This window comes from Ammospiza caudacuta, chromosome 9 (assembly GCF_027887145.1).
Source record: "Ammospiza caudacuta isolate bAmmCau1 chromosome 9, bAmmCau1.pri, whole genome shotgun sequence".
NCBI classification, from domain to species: Eukaryota; Metazoa; Chordata; class Aves; order Passeriformes; family Passerellidae; genus Ammospiza; species Ammospiza caudacuta.
This window is the reverse complement of record NC_080601.1, coordinates 30,718,437-30,741,918: the sequence shown is the minus strand read 5'-3', so window position 1 is coordinate 30,741,918 and position 23,482 is coordinate 30,718,437. Positions and strand designations below refer to the sequence as shown.

The window sequence follows — 23,482 nt, the reverse complement described above, 5'->3', positions numbered from 1 at the left end:
AGTTGGAAGGGCACAGCTTCAATTCAGGAGTGACAGAGGAGGTGACCCTGACTTGAATGTCTCTTGAGAGGTTACTTTGTGTAACTAATATGTGCTTTTTTACAATCAGATTGAGGATGCAGACATGCTTCAAGTTTTCTGTGCAGTTAATTCAACGAATTTTAGGAGGCTGGAGAGGTAACAATGTTTCTTCCCACTAATTTGCACTTTCAAGGTACTGTCTCCTTGTACTTTATGTGTAACCACAGTACTTTTAAACCACATTGATTAAGGTTCTACTGTTAAGTAAAGCCTTTCAAGATTTTCATTGATATCAAAAAGCCTTTATGAGGCCTTACTAAAGGAGGAAAAAAGCCACAATGAGCTTTTAACTGAAGAGAAAATGTCTTGTTAAGATTTGTCAAGATAACAAACTTGCACTGGTTTTGTGATTTAATTCCTTGCATGATCAAATGCAGCGTGTACTTTGTAATGAGACCATTCAATATTTACTTTTTAATAAACTCCCTTTTTTGTTAGCAACTCAGCTTTAATCCAGGGTGGTGAAGAACAGGACAGCTTTGGGGTCCTCAGAAATGGGAAAATCTCTAAGAGACTCCAGCAGAACTGGTGCACAATGGATGTGAGGGAAGTAGTGTGGCTGGGAAAGACAGTGGCTGTGGAGGATGTTGTGTGTTACCACACTTCTTTTGAATGTGCTGTGACTTGGGAGAAGCAGAACTTGGAAAATGCATTTGCTGACTTCCAGCCAAACTGGTAGTATCTGTCACTGTGAAAAGAGAAAAACAGGCTTTGTATGTCTTGAAATGAAGTGGGATTTATCTGTGAAATAAAGGGCTTTATTTGTTCCTTCCTCTTGGAAGGAGCACACGGTCTCATTGCCTTCGAGGATGTCTGTGTGCTCTGTGGGTACCCAGTGCATAGGGACAGCATGATCATCCATGCTGGAGTCCTCTCCACGTGATCAGTGTCCGGGTGACTCCTGGATTAATTATTTGTTCTGTAATTGCCAAGTCTTCGCAGTTTGGTGTGGTTCATGGATGTCCTGCTTTCGCCACTTCTCTGAGCTCATTTCAGGAGGGTCTAAAGCAATGCAGGGCCAGGAGCAGGTCATGCACCCTTATTCCTGCTAAAGTGGGAGACAAGGGCTCCAAATGGGCTTCAGACAGCATGGAGACCTCTGGGACTGTCTAGAAAATACACAGTGTGATGACTCTTGGAGTGGAACACAAAGAGGTGACAACTGGTAGTGTGCCAAGTGCTAAGTGAGGAGGAGACAGCCTGGCCACTGTGACCCTAACACAGGTCACTTGCATAAACAGAATGACAATCTGGGACAAGATGCAAAACTGTGTGAGAAGGGAACTGGAAGCCTTCCAAATTACTTTGGTTCATGGGAGTAAGTGAGATAAATATTATTGTGATGTAATATTATTGTCGACATAAATCTCTCTTGATCCCAAAAAGAATATAAGGTAACTCAGCAGTTATTTTAGTATAAGAAATTATGTTTTGGGGATATTTTTAAAAAATGAAAATGCATCTGTTTGTATACTGATATTAGTTACTTTGAAAGGCCTTAAGTGTTTTCAGGACTTAGTGCCACTGCTCTTTAGATTAGAGACTCTATTTTCAGCAGACCAGTTGCTGACAGGACATTGTGCCAGTACATTGTCAGCATTCAGTATAAGTAGCAATAAATAAGTTGGGCAGAACTGCATCTCTCAATAGAGAGATGAATAGGAGGCTCTCTAAGCATACCCAGAAGGTTTAGACAGAAACTATTTTGATGGAATTGTTTGCAATTTATAGAAAAGGGAAGTGCTTAGCAATGTCCCAGGACTGCTGCAGGCAGTGGGGCAGATGCAGAGATGACTAAGTAGACTTTTACTCAGATTGAGATAACTCTTAGCTGTGTCCCAGGGTTATGGAGCCCTGCAGCTGGAGACATTATGATTAGGTAAGATGTAAATCTTAAATCCTGACCATTTGTAGCTGGTAGAATTTAATAGCTTCTTTTGTTCAGAGCAGACTTCACAACCCTAATAGCTTGCTTCAATCCTAATATCAGACATTCCTTATCATTTTTTGGTGAAGGAATTTTTATATTCTGATCTATTGCAGTCTACTCTTGGTGAACACTGTTAAATAGATGCTTTGTTCATTCTATTAAAAAGTAAATGGTTCCTTTCTGAAGTTTTTCCTGTAGGAGATAGAAGTTTGGATTTGTACCCATCATGTTTAGAGCTCTTTGAGATAAGAGGCTCTGCCTGCTTCACAGTGCATCCTGCTACACCTGGAGATGGAGTGACAGGTGAGTGAAACAGGAAGATATGAGAAAAGAGTGTGCTGACATAATATGCAAGGTGAAACTGAGCTGTCACCAAGGGAAAACATTAATAACTTGTCTGGGACAATGGCAGTGAACTTCTTCTACATCCGCCCAAGGGCCAGGGATCTTCAAACCCATCTCTGGCTTCCATCTCTGGTGGTACCTCCTTCTGCTGTGAGGCTGCTCCTAAACACAAAACGCTCCCCCATGAGGTCACTTGTTTATCAGGGTGAGGAGGAACTCATGGTAAATGCTGCTGCTGTGTGCACTTTTCTCTTCATCCCGGGCCTGTGACTGCAAAACTGAAATACAAAATGATCAGGCTCTAACATTCACATGGATGTGATTCGTTTCTGTGAGTTCATTCTTCTATTTAGAGAAAGATATTGCTGCCCTCCCTTCTGCACTGACACAGTTGCCAAAATAACCACTCTTACTAACTGGCAGCTTTAAAAGCCAGCCTGCAGCTGACTTTGAAACAGAAGGTCAGCAAAGGGAGCAACAGACTTCAATTCAGAGCTTTAATGGGAGCCATTGACCACAGCAAAAGGCCTTGACTGGAGTGTCTAGAGTGTGCTTTGCACAGGCCAAAAAGTCACTTTCATAGTCTTTGAACCTTTTGTATAAACCTATATATTTTTCACTCTGTGGATTTCAAGATGAATGTGCAGCCGTGTGCTAGATGTGGCTATGGGGTTTACCCTGCTGAGAAGATTAACTGTATAGATCAGGTCAGTTCTCTTTCTTTATCATTTTTGGACTATAATAAATGTACAGATTGGTACTTCTAACACAGTGCAAATCTCTCGGTTCTAAAAGTTCTTTGCTCATAACTGGGTTCAGAACTGAAATGAATTAATAACATGTATATATTTGAAGAAAAAAATAGATTCATTAAATGAAGGGTAAGGATCAATAGTGAGATTTTAAACTTAGCAGAATAATAATAATGAAATACAAATCATGTCTGTTTGGTTTCTCTTTTGTGGCGTGTCCAGACGTGGCATAAAGCCTGTTTTCACTGTGAAGTATGCAAGATGATGTTAACTGTAAACAACTTTGTTAGCCATGAGAAAAAGCCTTACTGTCAAGCGTAAGTGTATTTCCTTTTTTTATTCCTTCCATTTTATTTTTTTAAGCAAAGGTTTAATTTGGCTAGTAATTTTAATATAATGGAAGATCCCCATTTGGACTCAGTCTGTCCTGTGTGTGATGTGAAATTAGTTATTGTTGGTGATTTCATGCATATCTTTGGATTTACGTGAATCACAAATGGTGGGAAACTCTTTTTTACCATTCATAAAGCTTCCTTGTTTGGCCAGTGTGTTAAAAGATACCAAATCAAGTTCCCTTTCAGTATTGTGAGAAGAAAATAAAACCAACCACAAAATTCAGTGCTTTCGAAATCAGTGGTTAAGAGTTAACAAGGTTGAACTAATCATAAGGAAAATACATAAAATGCAGATTTTGGAGTTGGTTTGTTCTAGGAAGTTTTTATTTTATAACGATCAATTCCTGTCAAATTTGTCAGCAGAAAAAGGAGAGATGACAGTTGTTTTTTATTCTATTATTCTCTTTTGTTATTAGAATCACAGCATTGATATGATGATCATTAAAATTAATTTTGCTCTAGGCACCTACTCCTTACAGTAATAACTTGAATGTAGTCTAAGATCTCTGTGTGAGTGGGGGAAGAGATGTGTATAGAGGGGTGGAGGCTGATATTGTGGTTTTCAGTGCTCAAAGAGAACCTTTCCGGTGGGCTGTCTGGTACATTCCTAATATCCTTTTGCACTTACCCTTTTCTAGGCACAATCCAAAGAACAATGCATTCACGAGTGTGTTTGAAACACCAATAAATATGAATGCAAAAAAACTGTCAGAAGTGGTAAGTGAGGTAAGAAGCTTGAGGGTCAAATGTGTTTGTTTTACATTTTGATAACATATTGATAACATCCCTTGTTTTGTAAGTATAAATACGTGCTTTTTACTCACCTTCCTGTGTATGATTCAAACCTCAGCTGGGTTTCAGTCATAATTTTTTCAATGCGATTACTCATGTGAAAGCAATCTTAGATCTGGATTTCCTTCTTCTCTCAGAAGGAAAAACTGATTGGAGCTGCTCACCAGTTTATCTGATAACCTGTATGGAAGCACAGTTCACCTAAACTGCCCAGAGCTGTGCAAACTTGGTGACTAAGCTGGGTTTCACAACCTCTGGGAGCAAGAACAACCCACTTGCTTTGTGGTCTCATCAGAAACTGCCACGAAACATCAGATAAATTATAACCAGGTGGTGAGCACAGAGAAGTTCCCATAAATACTTTTGTTGAGTATTTCTGCTGAACCTGAGGTGGTAAAGCAGCCGGTCCAGGGAGCTTGGCAGGGTTTTGCTGGAGGTGTTTTTGGGGATGGAGGAACATCCTCCCTGTGGGCTCTGCCCTGCCCCATGCAGCTGGAATGCTCCAGCCTGTGGGCGTTCCCAGTGCCACCCCTGCATTGATTCCTTCCAGAAACATCATCCACAAACCTGCACTGAGAGGGGTCTGGTGAAATAAAAAATACAGGAACGCCCAATAATCGAAGGCTGTCTCACTACTCTGCCTAATGTTGGTTTCTTGAATGCCAAGTCTTTCTATATCTTAAAATAACATTACTTGTGAATGTATTTCACAGGCAAAGCAATGTGTTTTGGTGTGATTAGCCATCACTAAAATTAACAAAGAAAGTTGTATTTCTTGGATTATGGCATGCTGAATTCATTCTGATGTCCTCTATTAGCTGTAAAACCTTGATGCACAAGAATAGCCTTTGTCAGATACTATAATTTATCATTTTGTACAGCATTCTTATGCCTCAGTTTTTGCAGTATCATGGGCTGTAACTATTTCAGCAATGACTGTCACACTTACTTTAAACTGTGTGTGACAGATCTGCTCAGGAATGAGTTTGGGATTACTGCAGGTTCTATTTCTGGTTTAGGCAGAGATATGAGACTGATACTTCCAGTGCATGTGAGTACACAAGCCAGAGAAATTATAGCTCAAAGATCACTTTCCCTTGTTTTATACACCTTAAACACCTTCTGTCCTTTTCAATCACATAATGAGGTTCTCTTCCAGAGAGAAAACTGCTAAGGGTAGTAAAGAAGCTGAATCTGCAGTACCTGCTTAAAGGGAGTACTGTAAAAAATTGAGAGCAGGAAAATGTTTTGTTAGTAAATGTATAAAAAATTATAACTTGGGAAAAGGTTTCTCTTGCTACTATGGAAGTTTGTTCAGTAAAAAAATAAACTTTTTAACTGAAGTTTATTTCTGATGATGCAGGAAATAGAATGTTTCAATCCCAATATGATGTTCTCACATAAGTCTTGAGACATCAACTGGAATGCAGAGATAACAATTAGGTTTCTCTATACAGAATTTCTGTGTTATCAGGCAAGTCATTCAGCTCTCTGCTCCTTTGTGCTTAATTTATAAATGGGAATAATGGTACATGTGCTCAGTAACATTTCTGTCCAGTCAGTTTAAATTCTCTACTCTGGGTAGAGAGTGAGTTGTATAACAGATCTGTGATTTCAGTTGGATTTCTTCTACATGCTAACATGATAAAAGTAGCACTAAGAACATAATGACCCAGGACCAAATATAGTAGTCATTTACATTTGCACAGTTAGGATATGACACTTCTTGGACACTGTGCAGGGAAATAGGAGAGTATTTTAATACTGCTTACTTGGTAATAGCTTTTTCATGTAATGCATTGACACATCCTGCTTTAAATTTCTTAGGGATTTCAATTCTAACAGATTATTTCCCCCAAAAGGACTATCTAAAGATCAAATTATTCTTTCAGAATGTCATGCCAGGTCTCAGGTGTAATATGCTGCTCCTTTACAGATGTGCAGCTCCTGTACTGGCAGAAATCTTAGGGAGAAGCTGGGGTGGACTAGAAAACAGAGTTTTGGCTTTGGGGCTAAATGCAATCATCACCCTGCCTCTCTTATTCTTCTCCAAAGGGGGTGAGTGTTGGTATGCACTAAGAAACTACTAAAACAAGTAATTATCTTTTCTTTTTAGATAAAATATCGAGAAGAGAGTGAACAAATCAAATCAGTCTTTCAGTGGGATGTAAGGTCCAGAGAAATTGAAAGTGTCTATAAAGCCCAACAATTGGCTACCCAGGTAAGAAATATCCCTTGAGTCTCCCAGCCAGCAGCCTGAAGGACACCAAGGATTGGCCCTGATTGTCAGGGGTTTAACCATGGCATTTCAATGCTAAAAAAAAAATAGCCTTTGCTTTTCATTTGGCTTTTCAAGACAAAATAGCTCAACTATAGCTTAGGAAAGAATAATCAGAAGGTGGGGAAGGAAGAGTGTCTGTAGTCAGCTGTTGGGGCTGCTGCATGTACAGCCACAGTCTGTGTGTCTTCTCTATACTGGCACTGGAGCTTCACAGCAGGAGATCTGATTCCCAGGGGGTGTTATTTGAGTTTCACTCCAGGATCCTGGATCCTGTCATCTTGATGTCAGTTCTTGCTGTACAAGTTCTGCCTTGGCACTCTGAAGGGATGTGGAATGTAGGCCTTGTGCTGCACAATTTCACTTCCACTGCTCTGTGTGCTTCCTTTTTTTTTCCTGTTAGATCATCTGTTTGAGTGCCAAAACCAGAGTGAAGATAGGTAGTTACTTAGTTCCTGTTTTGTAGAATGCTTACTATGCTGCCTATGAGGAAGGAAAATCGTGGTACCCAGGAACAATCCCAGATCCTGAGATGGTCAAGATAACACAGGCACAGAAGGCTCTGTCTGATGTAAGTGGACTGATGTTTGGCTTTATTTTCATGGTCTATCCTATTCTGAAGACTTACAAATACATGAAAGTCAGTCTTTGGTAAGAAGTCACCTCCAGGCTTTTCAGGAGGGGTATCTGGAGGGTCTGTCTGTCAAGATGTTGCCAAAGGAGAGACTGACATGTTTATTTCTGTCAATAACAATACAATAACAATAAAAAAATGTAAGGAATTAAAGTCACATAACAGTTCTATTGCCATCACACATTTATATATTTATATAACTCAAAAACACTTCAGCTGCTGACCAAACTGAGGTGATCTGATCTAGGAGGCAGTGCTCTTTCTCTCACTAGAGCAGGACTCATGATGAAAAATGTGTTGCATTTTCTACAGACCAGACTTTTCACTGACTGAATTTCCATGACTGATGAAAATCACTTCTAAATTATGACTGTGTCCATACAATGGGCTAGTGACCTAATCAGCGTAGGCAGTTAACAGTGGATAATTGATACAAATGAGAAATGCTTTCTGTTGTGTGTAGGAAGTAGCTGTAACTAACAACTTACAAAGTGGAAGTTCTTTAATTTGTTTTCTTTTAAATAAAGTGATATATACCTTTAGGAAGCAGGCAGGAAAAGAAGAATTGTAAAAACTACAGTGGATTCTTCTCTAATAAACAAATTCATCTTCCAGTTTCAATATACAGAAGAGTTTGAGCCACGAAGAGGCAAAGGCAGCTTCCCTGCTATGATCACTCCAGGTTACCAGGTTGCCAAGAGAGCCAGCCAGCTAAGCAGTGATGTAAGTCACAAGGGTTTTTAATTATATTTTACACTTCTGATTTTGGAGAGTCCTGGGTTCAGGCCATTCACTTGAGATGTTAGATTCGGTGGTGAATATTTGTTATACTGTTACAAAGTGAGAAAATGGTAACGATGCAGAAAACAAGGTTAATAAAGTACTTGGCCTGGGAGTACAATAATATAAAATAAGTGACAATGTAGATATTTCCTGGAAAATGTAGCAACTTTTGCATAATTTATCACAATCTGAAAAAGATTGTGACTTGCACTGAAATGTTCATTTAATTCATTACCTTTAGGGCTGTATTCATCAAATTATTTACATTTGACATTTTTCATTTTATTATTTGAAATTAAGTTGGACTCGATGATCTTTAAGGTCTCTTCCAACCTAGTCATTCTGTGAATTCTGTGAAATCAAACAGCTGTAAGATCGAAATTAATTCACATAAAAGCTACTTTAAATTTATGCACAGAAAATTGCTTGTGTATTTGAGAACTATTCACATGAAAATATAAGTAAAAATAAATCTCATAACAATGGTTTTATAGTATTGTTTTGTGCAGATAATATCTACATATCCCAAGATCATTGCAGTATGATCTTGGGACATTAATGACTATTCTCATGGTATTTCAATCAAATGTGTGGCTCACATACATCAAGTGAAAATGTGAACACCTGAGTCCATTTCTGTCTGGTTTTGGTATTCACTTTAAGGAAATTGGACCTTAAATATATGGATAGCTTGACTGTGGAGAGTGAGGAGTGTCACGACTGCTGTTGCTCATTTTCTCTTGAAGACTTCTGATAGGAAATGTACTTTTGCTGCTTATTTGGTGGAATATGGATATATATGTTTTCCTCTTCAGGTGGAATATAAGCGTGGACATGAGGAGAGAGTTTCAAAGTTCACCTCTGTTGTAGACACCCCAGATATACTTCATGCAAAGGCTGGAGCACACCTTGCAAGTGATGTAAGTTAAACAAAATAGATTGATCTGGTTTTGGCTCTGCAAGTGGTTCCTAGGGTATTTATAAATTACTTGCAAATATGAACACAAAGAAAAATTTTAAATTAATATTTTAAAGGCAGACTCATTTTACCATTAGGCATTTAATACTTTCAGTTGCAAAGACCACATTCAATTTGAGGCCATTTTAGGCTGTCAGAACAGAAGCTGGGGCACCAGTCTGGTCCATACCTAGCAACTGGCTGCCATGAAAATTAAAGAAAGAAGCTGCCTGACTCTAATGTAAATAGAGAAGGTGTCTTGCAGAGACTTTAAGTATTTTCTTTAAATGAATCTCTTCATCCTACACCCTGAACAAGACAAAGGGGCCTTGCAGAAGATGTGTGATTGTGTAGTTAAAGACCAAATTGCAAAGATTCAGACTTCATGGTTCATCTTCCTTTTGGCAGGTGACAGCCATGGAGCACTTGACTTTGCAACTTTAAGGATTGATTAGGTGTGCAATCAAGACATATTTGCTCTAATTGCTCCTGAACTGTCTTGATTTTTTACAGTTGAAATACACAGAAGACTTTGAAGAACGGAAGGGGAAAGGCAGCTTTCCTGCTATGATCACTCCAGCTTATCAAATAGCCAAGAGAGCAAATGAATTAGCCAGTGATGTAAGTGTCCAAAGAAAAGTCTCTTTTGAGAAAGAAAATATTAAACTGTCACACAAATTTTGAATTAAAACATTTGCTGGCAGAAATTCCATGAGCATGGCATACTGATCTTCACTGGCTTTCTTTTCCTTTCCAAACATAACAAGACCACAACACCCCTGAACTCTTTAATAAGCACCATAAAAAGATATCAGTGTTCCTTCAAAATGTACAGTTAATTGTGCTTTGTTATTGGAAACGAAAAGAAAAGCTCTTTTTGTTGGAGAAGGTATCATATGGAAGAACATATAACTCAAAGGAAGTGAATTTAAAACATTGTTAAGAGTCATTGAGGAAAATAAGAGATCCATAATTTTGAAGGTAAAAGCAACTGACTCTAAAACAATTACATGTTTTTATTTGCCTTTGATCTATGGAAAACCCTTCACTTTTGTCAGCAAACACACATGGTGATTAAAGGGCAGCATCAGGTTACAGGCATTATTTTGACTTCAGTAAATGTAGAGCAAATCTTGGTCTAAACTTGAAGGTTGATTGCCTAAAATTCCCTTTATCACTGGGGATAAAGCATCTTCAGAAACAAACCCATTTACTGATGGGGTTCAGGTCACCCTGTGGTAAAAAAGTGCTCTGTGGTAACCATGAATTTGCATTACAATCAGTTCTATTTTTTTAAACTGCTGGAGCATCAGGGATTAGCCACTGTCAAGCAGGTGCTGCTGAACACATTGACCCAATGGTCTGGGTTGAAATGGCAAGTCCTGTGTTCCTAGTGCATTATTAATGCACCACTAGTTCTGTTTTTATACCTTCAAGTGGCATATTTGACTTGTGCAGGTTGGTGGCAATGGGAATTTCGACAACCCTTTATTGACAACATGTGCATGCCATTGGTTGTAATTTATTGTGCAGCATCTGTGAACCAGACTAAACTCACCTGGATTATTAATTTCCTTTTTTTCCTGTTAGGTGAAGTATCATCAAAGATATGAAAAAGAGATCAAGGGAAAAGCCAGCCACACAGCTGGAACAGATGTTGCTGTTGCAAGAGAAAATGCAGATCAGTATGGACAGGTATGGAACATCCAAGGGATAGTCATGCTGGTGTTGATCATTTCTGCAGCTGGTTGCTCAAGGCTTCAGAAACTGGTGGCACCTCTTTTCACTTTGTTTTCCTGTGTGAGAAAACAAAGTTTCAAGGGAAAGGATGGTGTACAAACAGTACTGTGCTCCTAAAATGTAATGTATCTGTAACTGGCACCTGAAGATGTGACTGCAAGGTGTCTGCACTGTCACTGCATGACCCTTATGGTAGGGCCATTGCTGAAAACTGACTTCGGCAAATTTTATCTGTGTGCATTTATCTGTGTGCACTCTGCATTTCTGTTGGGGTGTTGTTATGTATCACACTGAAATGTGCTTACTCGAGGAAATATTCCCATTCTATGAATAAGGAAATTCAGTCAGGAGAAAAGCTAAAGGGTTGTGAAACAGTAGAAAGCTGGCAGACAGTTAGGTGCCTTTTCCCTGTGGGTATTTTCACAAACCTTAGGAGCTTTGCAGCTCTAAATATGTGTGAACAGCACTGAATCTCTTAGATACACAATCTCTTAGATTTCACCTCCTCTACAAAAGAGGAATTATAAACCTGACAAGCTGCAGCTCTGTATTTGTGGAACCAGATAGGCTTTAGTTCTGTTTTGCTCGGTGGCATTCATTTTGCTTATGTTTCATTTTTAAGGGAATACAATTGGTTTTGTGGTTGCCCAAAATGCACCCAAATTCCAATTAGACAGGGGGAATAGCACAGCTATATAGAACTGAATGCAGCTAAATGGAATTTGAAAGGAATTGAATAGTGGTGTTTATGTATAAAGAAAACTATATGGTTAATCTCAGGGGTTTTTGTTCTGCTCCTCAGTAGGTCCATACACTTTGGAGAAATGAAGGAATAGGGGCTGTATTTTCCTAAAACCTTTGGTATTTTACATTTCTTCACTTCTTCAGTTGAAATTTACATTTAGTATTCTGTGGAAAGCAAACCGTCCTTGAAGAATATGAGTTTAGTGTTGTAGCAGTGGAGCCTTCAATTACTTCTGTCTTTTGAACTGCTACAAGTTTTAATAGGAATAAACAAATAAAATGAATTTGAAAAAGCACTAATTACATTTCCAAGCATTAGAATGATTCTGTTTTAGAATTAATTTAAGTTTTCTTTCTTTGAAAGTGTCTTTGAAACTTCAGTCATGGACTTCAAATTCGATTTGAGTTTTAATCTTTATAGATTGGATACTGATATTGTTAGTAAAATAACACAGAGTCACTGAAATTAATGGAATTTTCTGAGTAAATTGTGACTTAACATGGGTAAAGAGATTAGATTTCTAACTGTTGAGATCATTAACAATGAATTGAGTGTGCATCAGACAGATAGATATAGATATATGTATATATGTACATGCATATTTATATATATAACATGAGACACTTTAAAGAATCTTACTGTAAAATTCTTGTGCTGAACATCTTTTTGTTCGTGTTTAAAAACCTTAAGAGTGGCTAAAATAGTTGAATATATGAATAGTTTGAATATATGCACAATGTTAGAAATTATATTAAAATGTATTTAAGAAAGTTAGAAGCGAAAGACAGGTTGGTCTGGAGAATTCAAACTCATTAATAGTATTTTAAGAAGCTAACTCAGCTGATTATTCCACTATATTTTTTCTTTTCAGTGCCTGTTTATAGAATAATTTAATGCCATTGTAACTATTGTTCACCAATGTGCATCATAATGTCCACAAACTTGTGGTGTGGCCTATTTTAAAGCATTGATGGTGCCCAAAATGACCTACAATGGATGGTTTTGCACTGAGAACACACAAAAGAGATATCCCAGATATTTGTAGCCATTCCTATCTGTGCTTTCCATGGCATTCTTGGCATGCATCCTATTCATGGCACATTCTATTTTTGCTCAAACTGCCTCTTTACTACAAAAGATTTACAAAATATTGCAGAGAAGACACATTACACTTTATCTCACTTGTTTGTATTCTTGTTTGTACTCCAAGTTCTCCCCAGATCTTGCCATAGAAGGCATTGAGATTATTATTGTCCATTACAATAAAAAAAAATTCCCCAGTATTTTGCAGTTAAACTATCTAAATGGCTTTCAAATTGTCAGATATTTACGCATAGACTTATCTATAGATGAGTTTAAGGGTGATACTTCCACAACAATTGGGTTTTTTAATCAGACAAATGGAATTTTTGATTTTGTTCACTAAGGAGTTTGGCATTCTGATATCTAGGTATCTCTGTCTCACTTATTTATCCCTCTTCAAAATACATCACAGCACTAGTGAACTATTATTTTTGGTCAATTATGATGTGAAAAATGACCATGGAAAGATCAAACAGCTCCTGTAACACCACAAAGAAAGGCTGATCCTATGTTAAACTTGTTAACTTTAAGCCATTAAAGTGTAAAGTGTAAAGTTTAAAGTTAGCCTGGCTAACCAAGCCATTAGCTATTTTTATAAAATTCCAGGAAAACATGTATTGACAAACAGAGAGTCAAGCAGATATCATCTCTGTGGGAAATGAGGTGAGAGCAGAATGGTGTGTGTCATTGTACACTTGAATGCTATCTTTACCACAGCTAAGAGCTACCTAAATTTCTCTTGGAATGATGCACAGGTAGCTTCAGAGGCATAGGTAATTTAACAGGTCAAGTTATTCTTATATTTTGGTCATTTTTCATTAAAAAAAAAAAAGTCATTGAAGCTGTGAACCTTCCTACTAACAAGGACTGTGGGGCTTTGTAAAATAACCCATGGCCCCACCTGCTCATGTGTGATGAGTAAACATCTGAATTTTCTTCAGGGATATATGGATGAGTTTGAGGAACGCAGAGGGAAAGGAAGCTTTCCTGCTATGATCACTCCAGCTTATCAAAATGCCAAGAAAGCAAATGAATTGGCAAGTGATGTAAGTATGAAACCTGAATCAATACAATTCATAAACAATTAAAAACAGCAGTTTGTCAGAGCAGTGCCTGGGAGGAGGATGCTAAAACTGCACTTGAGAAGTAAACAAAAGTGACATTTTGCTGCATTGCTGGGAACTGGACGGCTCAGGGGATTAATAATATCCATTAATAGAAGGGGGCACAGCTCCAACTTGCATGAGGGAGGAGATGCATGTAGCAACTAATGGGGATCCCTACTGTTAGGTTAACCCTCCTGGCAAATCTGCACCTGTATTATTAATGAAATCTTCAACTGCCTTAATCATCCTGTGGACTACTGTGGTATTCCCAGTAGTGAATAAATGGAGGATGAATGAACTGTACTGGTTTTGATATTTTGATGTATCATGCCTCCAGCACAAAGCAAGTCATATGGAGGAAAAGAAGCAGAGAGTGTGACACTGTCACTTCACAAAAGTGAGCTTATTTCTGGGATGTGATTTTTGGTTTTGGGTGGCAAACTGAAGAGCTGGCAAAGAGGTGGTGGTGTGTGATTCCTGCATCCAGCCCATCAGCCTCAGCCCTATTTGGGAGGACCATTTCTGGCAGAGACAAAACAGTGGGTCAGTCTGTAGGTCAGTACCCTGTGGCTGTTCTGAAGGGCTCCTGTGAGTGACAACTTCTGTAGTGTGGGCACCTGTCCCCGCTGGGGCTGCCTGGGCTGATGAGCTCAGTCTGTCTTGTGGGCAGAGAGCAGATGGTGGAGCCTTTCAGTTCGTGTTAGAGTGGGCTAGACACGAGCAGTAAACTGGAGTGAAAGGATCAGTCGTGTTCTGTTACCTGAGCTAATCACTGGGACAATATAAAACACCAAAAATCCCCTGTGACCAATCCCAGTTTGGGGACAAACTCAGTGATCCCCTGTTTAAACATGGAATATTTAACCTTTCCAGATAAAGTTTGAAAGGTTTTGAAAATGCTAATGGTCAGTAGTTTCCTCATTAATTTATAATACATGGAGTGAAGAGGAGGATTGCTTCATGGAAGTAACATTTGCGCACTACAGTACTTAGCAACTTTCCTTGTAGTTTTAAAGCCTGAGGAAATGTGTGCAGACTTGGAAAATAAAAAAAGCCAAACCACTTTGTATGTCAGTTCATGTGAAATAATTTATAAAAGGCCAACTACTACCTCTCTTCACCCATCCAAGTCCAATTTATGTCAAAAACCTGATGTCTAAATTTAATTTAGAATTCCCTTATTTCAATCTTGATTTTGTAGAGAAATATAATTCCCTTAAACACATTGAAAGTACAAAAAGATAGAGCTTTTTAAAAAAGCTGGTTTCTACAGAAGGAAAAGTTTGCAGACTGCTTGATGACTATCTGTAATCCTCTGACTAAAATTAAGTACTGAGGATTAACTTCATTAATAGAAGAGCACACAAGCTCCAGCCAAGATTCTGCTAGTAATCTCTTCAAGCTATGAACAACAACCACTGCTGTTCAGTCTATGTCAAAAATTAATGAAAAATGCTATCTAGTAAAATGTCTTGAGAGGGACTGTGCAGGGCTATGGAGTTATATTTGGGTTATTCAAGGTAGTAAATACAGTGTTTCAGCATGGCAATTCCATTTACTTATCAAACCATACACGGGGAAGATATTATCCTGACTCATGAAGCCAGTCTAAATAGTAAGGATGAAAAGATGCACATCTATTTTATAATTCTCCCTACTTCTTTTCAGATAAAATACAAGAAAGATCTCTCCAAGATGAAAGGTGCAGCTCACTTTCACTCCCTAACAGCTGAAGACAACTTGGTCCTTAAACAAGCCCAAAGTGTTAACAAGCTTGTCAGTGAGGTAAGGGCTTGAATCGATCTCTTAACAAGTTTGGGAGCAGCTCATACAAACATCTGTGTTTGATGAGTAAGGAGTGCATGTTAAAAAAAATAAAGCTGTTGTTCTTCCTGCATTGTACATAAAAAAAGCATCTGTGTGTAGCACAGCAACTGGAGAGAAAAGCTCAAGAACATATCTTTAGGTGCAGCCTTCTGGCCCTTCCAATCATCTCTATGAAACTGTGGGAAATTAACCCCAGGAGAGTGATTTTAGTTCTGACCACGTCAAAAATTGAAAACTGAAAAAACCCCACCCCAAAACTGAATTGTGCTCTTAATATGATATTAATATATAAAGCTTTACAATTAATTTGGTGTGTATCTTAGAGTGTCTCAGAGGATATTCTAATAATAAAAAAATAAGAACAGAGACAAAATTTAAACCATTCTGGTTATGCAGATTTCTGTTTTCTTCCATCCTGTGAAAGACTGTGAGTCACTGATAATTGATTCTTTTTCTGCTTGATAAGGGAAGATTGCAAGAGAATGCTCAGTAGATTCTGAATTATTAATTTATTTATAGTGTCATATCAGCTATAAAACTATTAATAAATGTGAGTTTCTAGAACTTCCCTATGGCACTTAAAAAACTTATACTCTTGAGATGTCAAAGTATGAAACCTTCAATAATGAAAAACCCCTGGAAGTAGGGCTGGAAGGGGCCTCCTGGGCCAATGATTCCTGGCTCCTGCTGCTTCAACACAGCACTGTATAATCCTCCTATTCCAATTTCTAGCCTACATTTATTCCTGTCCACTTTATTACCACTGTGTTGTGCTAGCGTTGCCCTTTAGTTTAAAAAGTTCTTCTCCCTGCATGGTTACTTTTCTGAGAGGTTTACAAATACATCATTTTCTTCTCTCTGCCTTTGATTTCCTCAGCCAAGCAAGCTGAGTTCCTCTCATCTCTGAGTCTTTCACTGCAGCAGTTACAGGCTCAGTTCCTTAAACAGGAATGGCTGTATGAGTACAAAAGCTCTTGCTGAGGTCTTGCTGGAATTTGGTACATGGCACATTTGTACATGTTCATTTGCTGCATGCACACCTCAGAATTTCTTTGTATATCATTGTTTTCGTTAATAGTTTCCCTCCTGCCACTGTCTTGTGTAGTTTGCAGAGGATGAAATTGCATTTCTTTTGCCTGTAAAATGAGAACTGAGTACATGAATATTCTCTTCACATTAATTTTCATCATATGCCATCTGATGAACACCATGTGTCAAAATCTCTGAACAGTGGGTCTGCCTAATAAAAAGTGTGAGAAGGAACTTGATAGAGCAGATTAAGGTTTTACCATAGCTTCCCATTGTGCATTTTTGTCACTAAGGTGGAGTACAAGAAGGATCTTGGAAACAACAAAGGCTACAGCATGAACTACTGTGACACTCCACAATTCAAGAATACGAGCAAGATCTCAAAATTCACCAGTGATGTAAGTTTTCAGTACCTGGTGTGTGGCTTACTTGCCATAGTAGCTGCTGGAATCACAGGTCATCTGGGAGTGTGTGTTTCATATAAATGTGTGCTGGAAATGTGATTATAACTCATTTTAGACCGTTTTTGTACAACACTCATCCTAATGTGTCCTGATGTATAACTGGGGCTCATTTCATTTAGGATTATGAAAAGAACTATTATGGTATTTGGAAGAAAATTCACTTATCAGGTACTGCTGATCTAGAGAAGTAGCAGAGTTGTTTCTCTGGTCTGTCATAATTATTACTTATTTCACTGTGCATGTCCATTTCCTGACTGGACAAGTAGGCAGAAGATACTTCACCAGAGTGAAGTGCCAGAGAGGAACATAATTACTGTGTGAAAATTATCAGTGTTAATAGTTATACCTCTGATTTCTCACGAAATACAATTTCGTTTCATACTGCCTCTTACCATTCTCTAAAATCCCAGAGGAGTAAATATTTTGCCATACAGTTGAGGTAGCTGAATGATCAATTTTTCTTGTCAAATCCCCCACTCTGGGATTGGTGAAAGATGCACCAAAACAACCCAATTTTGTTCATTTCTTAATGTACAAATATTGTCTGCTTGGGACTTTGTTCTAGTATTTGTTCCTAATGAAACACAGATGTATCTTCTTTATGTGGCATTTAGGTGATATGAAGAGCAAGTAAATGATATCTGGTAGTAAAAGAAACTCACTGAGAGTTTTAGCTTTTTTTTTTTTTCAAATACCAAGTCTGTTGTGGACTAATGAGTTCCTGTATTGGAGCAGCACTGGTAGACCAGAGCTGTAAAAATTGTCTCCCTGCTGTAAAATATGGAAACTCTTAAAAGCTGAAACTCTTCACTGGAAAAGCTGAATATATTTTCTCAGAGTATTTTTATCTTCTTTTTTTTTTTTCATTTTTGGTACAGCTTAAGTACAAAGAAACCTACCAGAATGAGATGAAAGGTCACTATGTGGGTGTTGGCATGGACAAGAGGATGCTCCATGCCATGAAGGTTGGCAGCTTGGCAAGCAATGTGAGTCCCTTTTAATCACACTTGTGTGCTTGGGGCATCCTGGTCTTTCAGTTTTTCCAGAATTAAGTTGATAGAAAACTTTAGATCATACTGTACTGGGGATCTGATGGACAGATGTGTTGAGAAGAGGGGAAATTCTGGAAACCCTTTTGCACTGTTTTATGGCTCACTGTGTGGAAGAAGTTAAAATAAGAAATTTCAGTGATCTGGCAACATACTGAGATCCTTCAGTTTTCTTTGACATCAGTAGGATGCTGAAGGTTGTTTGCCACCACCCCCAGGGTCAGACCTTTGCTGGAAAAAACAGTCTTTAATGAAGATTTCTGGATTCCAATTTAATTTACTGGGTTAGTCAAGAAGCTATTTCATTACATACCATTCCTTCAAGTACATTATTTACAAATCTGTAAGAAGCTTGAGAACTAAGCAGAAAGATAAAAGAGATGTGTCATAGGTGGAAGTTAAGTTAATGCTCCCACTGTTGGCATTGGATTAATTGAGAAGCTGAAAAAGAATCAATTAGTGGCTAAACTATGCAAATAATTTCATTTTCTTTGTCACTCATGACATTGAACTTACTTTGTTTCTTGCATTTAATATTAATATTATTGTTTCCCTTTTCCTCTTGACTGATAATTATTCAAACAAATGACAGCTGAAAAAAAAAAGAATTATTTTTTTTTGTTCTCCTTGTGTTTCAGATAGCCTATAAGTCTGATTACAAACATGATGGTGTTGACTACAATTACCCAGCTACTCTCACTCCTTCATACCAGACAACAAGAAAGTTGGTCCCTTTGAAAGATGTAAATAATTTTATGTTTTAGTTTTTGGGTTTTTTTTCCCCCTCCTGTGACTTGCATAGCTCATCATCTGTCTGTAGGAGAGATTGTGATAGATTGCATGTGTCAAATGATGATTTAATGACAGGAGCAAACACTGCTAACAAAGCTAAACCAAAAGAGTGCAGTGTCAGGAGGTCTCAGAGCAGTTTAAAGTGCTGCCCTGTCCTGTTGCTGGGTCAGTTCAGCACAGATTGTGGAGTGATGTGAAATCTGTGACTTCTGCCCTATCCCAGCTCTGTGCTGCACAAGTCTCACCACCCTGGGGCAGCTTCAGCAGCAGCATCAAGCACTGAAAGCACAGGGAGACTCAATTGTGAATCCATTGTGAATTCCCCGGGACTGTTGTTCCCCTTTGGAGGGGAATGGGTTGGTCACAGAACCTTCCAGCTCCTGAGAGAGGAGCCCCTGTGCCCCTGGCTGTAGGAAGGGAAAGGATGATACCCTCACTGCTCACAGGCATTAAAAGCTTGGCTGATCTCCTCTGCCGGCTCACCCTGTGCCTCAGTCAGGAGCACAGACACCAGGCATTGCTTACAAACTCAGCAGAGGAGAGCAGCAGCTCTGCAGGGCATTTCTGACTTCCTAAGGCAGGTACACCCTGTCTTTACACTGAAATTACAAAAATCCAGGAGCATTATGCCTTAGAGAGGTCATTAACATTATGTGAGATTTATCTGGGCATAAACACCTCTTCCCAGACAAGGATGGTAGCATGAAGAGCTAGAACTGGGAGCCCTGATGTTTTTGGGGAAGTGTTGGGTACACTTCAACTCTTAAGATGAACTCTTGCCTCTGTAGCATAAATTTCAGCTTTGCCTTTGTAAAAGCTGAAAACAGTAAAATTCAGTGTTTGATTGCTTACAGTGTGAGAAAGCTCTGTTCTTAAAGAGTTCAAGGTAAACATACATTCATGTCCAAAATGTAAAAAATAATCTCAGAAATTCCAGTGGCTCTGCATCAACATCAGGGTTTGAAACACACAATTCCACTGGCCACAGAGACACAGTTTCACCAGTCCTGATCTAGGATTTTGCATTATTCCCAGGGGCTGGTGCACTCCCAAATAACCAACATGCTCACTCTGAACTCATTTAGGAATACACCTCTCTCATACACTAAGCAATCACAAGTAGCAATAAATACTCAGTTTCAGTTAAAAGAAATGATCCCTTTCCATGGAATTAAAATTCTCTCTGTTTCTAAGGAAGCAAATGCACTGTTTTAAGTACCTTAATCACTTTGGACCTGTGAGATAATTCAGGCCTTTTTTCCTAGCTTTTATCATTCTGGCAGAATGAGGAAGTTTATGTGAGGATACGGGAGATAAGAAGGTTTGCATTGAAATAGTTTCAGTAACTCAAAGTCTCCAGAAATATGCTCCACTTTACTGGAAAGAAGTGTTCTTAAGAAACTAGTTTTAAACAATATGATTTGCAGTGTTTGCAAAGTGGTGATTAACTACAGTGAATATTAATGAGGGCCTACAAAGAATAATAATTGTGTTTTGTAGTATAGCAATGAATTCTTTTGCTGCAACAGGTTTGAAAGGAAGCATCATGTGATTTTTTATCATGCATAATTTGGGGCTTTAACATATTTCTTTTATAACTTATTGTTGTTGCTACCATATTATTGTGTTAGTAATTTAATGGGTTTCAGTCCTCTTGTTGGCTGACATTAAAATTACTTTTTTTGTATATAAGTATGTATTTTTATTTTCTCAACATCCACACAAAACTCTGACCACACAGAGAAATTCTGTGGTTAATTTATTGCATTAAAACTCAGTAAAGACCAAGTATAAGAGAATTCATTTGCTCTACCCAGTGGTACACTGTATAGAGCTCTTCATAGACAATTACAATAATTCTTGTCTGCTAAAGACAAAAATGGACTAAATGATGGTTAAGAAAATGAGTTTTATTATGGTTTAAGTAATATTTTATCCAGAGCATTAGTTAGCAAAGCTTCATCTATTCAATCTCTCATTTTCTGGTCTGACCATTTCTTCCTTTACTAATTTTTTTTTTAAATTTAATTTTAAATTAGGTAAACTACAGGCAAAGCATAGACAAGCTGAAGTACAGCTCTGTGGCCAGCACTCCACAAATTGCTCAAGCCAAAATAAATGCACAGCAGCTCAGTGATGTAAGTTCTCCCATCATTAGCTCCTGTTGTTCATTAGAATGATGAGATAATTTAATTTCATAGCATTTGTATCCTTATGTGTTTTATTCTTGACAGTTCTTCAGCAGATGCATAGCCAAACCAAGAATATATATTAAATAAAATCACTTGAAAAAATGTGGCAAGCATACAAGTAGATTTGTCTCCACTTTTAAGATTTGTATCAGTGTGCTTTTTTAGGAAATTATTTTCTGTGTATTTATTAAGGCAAAGTTTTAAATTATATCTTTTGTACTTAAAGATAATCAGTGGCTCTTTTATTTATAGAGTAAATTTCTACTTCCTACTGCTTAAGTAAAAGTTAGCCTTACAGCCTTCATGCTTGCATCACTAATTCCTATGAATGTATTTATAATTTATGGCATCAATAACCTGAAATTTAACAGCAATCATTCAGTCTAATTGTTATATTTTTCTTAAGTTAAAAATAACTGAGTTTCTTGTTGACCTTTTCAACATACACAGGTGAACTACCGAGCCCAGTATGAGAAGACAAAATCAAATTACACTCTACCTCAGGATGTACCACTGTTAGTGAAAGCCAAAGCCAATGCTGAATTATACAGTGAGGTCAGTCAAGCCTTGGGGAAATACTGGCATTCATGGTGCTGTTAATAGACTGAAATTCATTTAAAGATGATGACACACTTTCTGGAAGCATTTGTCTTTGTACTAAACAAAATTAAATATGGTTCCCAGAATAGACAGACATCCAATTTCAAGGGCAATGAAACCTCTAGACTTTTTTTCCAATATATTTTCTGATGATCTGAATTTCTTTAAATCAGTAAATCAGTATTCACTCAACAAAATTAACTTCTTCTGAGGTGAAATTGTATGAAGAACCAACATTTGCACAATTCCAGTAATTCAAAGTCCACTGAAGTCAGTGGAAAGAAATAGTGACTTCAGCCAGCTTGGATCAAGCTCACTGCTGGGCTTGATAAAGTTCAGGATAAATATAAACATGCAAAAAGCCAAATCCAGAAACTGGGTCTTCCTGAGAACCTTTTACCTTCATTAGGTGCATACAGAGTATGGATGAAGGCATGCTTGATCTTGCTTTAATGGAATTTCAAGTGGAATCTTGAAAAAGAGCTTAAAAAACTATTACTTAGAAAAATATTACTTAAAAAAACTATTATTTATTCCATCAACTTTCAGAAGTGAAGGATGTGATTCTCATGCATTTCATGGTGTTTGTGAGATAGTGTAGCTCATGAGTGTGCTTGTGAAGAAAATCAGATTGTTATGAGGGATGCTGCCCTGACCTCTGCTTCACCTGTGGGGTGGTCTCAGGGCACACCAGCTGGGTTCCCTTTGAATGCTTTCTCATGTAAAGAACTGCACCTTCAAATTCTGTGTGTGGGGCTTGACTGGTTATAGTTTGGGGATGGGAAAGAAAAATCCTGAAATGAGTGGAAGGTTGTCAGGTTCTCAGCACTAGATGTTCTGCCTATGGATCAGCTCCTATACATCTATACTATTTTCAGAGGTAGACATAACCAGAGGCAATTTTGAAAAACCCTCCCTCCTCCTTATCTGTCTGAAACTGAGAATTATTGCTGGATGTTCTGGGACATTAAGTGCCTGTGAACCCCAAGAATAAAATTTTGACTCAATCCTAGACAATTAATTAGCTCAAAATGACAATGAACTGTGACTTAAGGAGGTTCCAGTTTGTGGACTGAGCATATTTCTGCTTCTCTTTTTCTCTGAGTCATTTCCATGTTTGTTTGAAATTCCTGTGTATTTGTGTTAGTGACATGTTGCTGTCTTTCCTTTCTCAGGTTAAGTACAAAGAAGGCTGGGAGAAGAGCAAGGGCCAGGGCTTTGAAATTAAACTGGATTCTCTGCCTTTGCTTGCTGCCAAAGCTTCCAGGGATCTTGCCAGTGATGTATGTTACATTTAGTTACCTGGGGATTATTCTTTATGTCTTTCTCATTCTTTATTCTTTATCTATTAGTAGCTATAGCACAGACAAATAAAGCATAGTTCACTTCATCTGGATGTTTAAATCCTGCATTTGGCTGTCCATCTTTCTCAATGGCTAATGAGCAGTTGAGATTCTGATGGGAAATTTCACTTGCCGAAAATTATTTTTTTTAAAATCATGTGTACAGAGTGAAGCTAAATTTACACAATAAACCCATAGTGAAATTCAGTGTTTTGAATTGTTTATAGCCTCAAAAATAGTATTATCATCTACTACAAAGGGAATGCATATTTCTTTAGTCTGCTTCCTTAACATAAACACATGTATATAAAAAAAAAGCCAAACAAAAGCTTTCTAAACAACTTATATCAAGATTTTTAACCCGTGGAGAGGGAGAAAAGAGAGATACTTTTTCTGCAGCTGAAAAATGTTCATCAGTAGTGGGGATTCTAAACTGCCACCTCATAAAAAAATTAAGTCTTGAATTCCTTACTTGGATTTATTTCTTATTTTTGCCTCTAAGAGCCAGATAATTTAGCTAATCAGGAGAATTAAAGCATATTCACCTCAGAGGGCTGAGCCTTA

The 23,482-nt window shown here is 37.9% G+C and overlaps 1 protein-coding gene across 4 annotated transcripts in view; it reads left to right on the top strand.

Moving 5' to 3' along the window:
• The first annotated feature begins 2,229 nt into the window (after positions 1 to 2,229).
• The window catches only part of NRAP (nebulin related anchoring protein), a 49,729-nt gene continuing 28,476 nt past the window's right edge, over positions 2,230 to 23,482 (top strand). For 2 of the 4 annotated variants that reach the window (XM_058810262.1, XM_058810260.1), the window contains exons 1-17: positions 2,822 to 3,063; positions 3,331 to 3,425; positions 4,142 to 4,229; positions 6,412 to 6,516; positions 7,040 to 7,144; positions 7,823 to 7,930; positions 8,806 to 8,910; positions 9,462 to 9,569; positions 10,539 to 10,643; positions 13,458 to 13,562; positions 15,291 to 15,407; positions 16,772 to 16,876; positions 17,821 to 17,928; positions 18,630 to 18,734; positions 20,823 to 20,921; positions 21,426 to 21,530; positions 22,751 to 22,858. In XM_058810262.1, coding sequence (XP_058666245.1) covers positions 2,992 to 3,063; positions 3,331 to 3,425; positions 4,142 to 4,229; positions 6,412 to 6,516; positions 7,040 to 7,144; positions 7,823 to 7,930; positions 8,806 to 8,910; positions 9,462 to 9,569; positions 10,539 to 10,643; positions 13,458 to 13,562; positions 15,291 to 15,407; positions 16,772 to 16,876; positions 17,821 to 17,928; positions 18,630 to 18,734; positions 20,823 to 20,921; positions 21,426 to 21,530; positions 22,751 to 22,858 — 1,743 coding nt within the window. In that variant the 5' untranslated portion in view covers positions 2,822 to 2,991. Of the gene's footprint in view, positions 2,315 to 2,821; positions 3,064 to 3,330; positions 3,426 to 4,141; positions 4,230 to 6,411; positions 6,517 to 7,039; positions 7,145 to 7,822; positions 7,931 to 8,805; positions 8,911 to 9,461; positions 9,570 to 10,538; positions 10,644 to 13,457; positions 13,563 to 15,290; positions 15,408 to 16,771; positions 16,877 to 17,820; positions 17,929 to 18,629; positions 18,735 to 20,822; positions 20,922 to 21,425; positions 21,531 to 22,750; positions 22,859 to 23,482 lie in introns of those variants that run through there. The other 2 variants (XM_058810263.1, XM_058810261.1) reach the window with 2 other exon arrangements.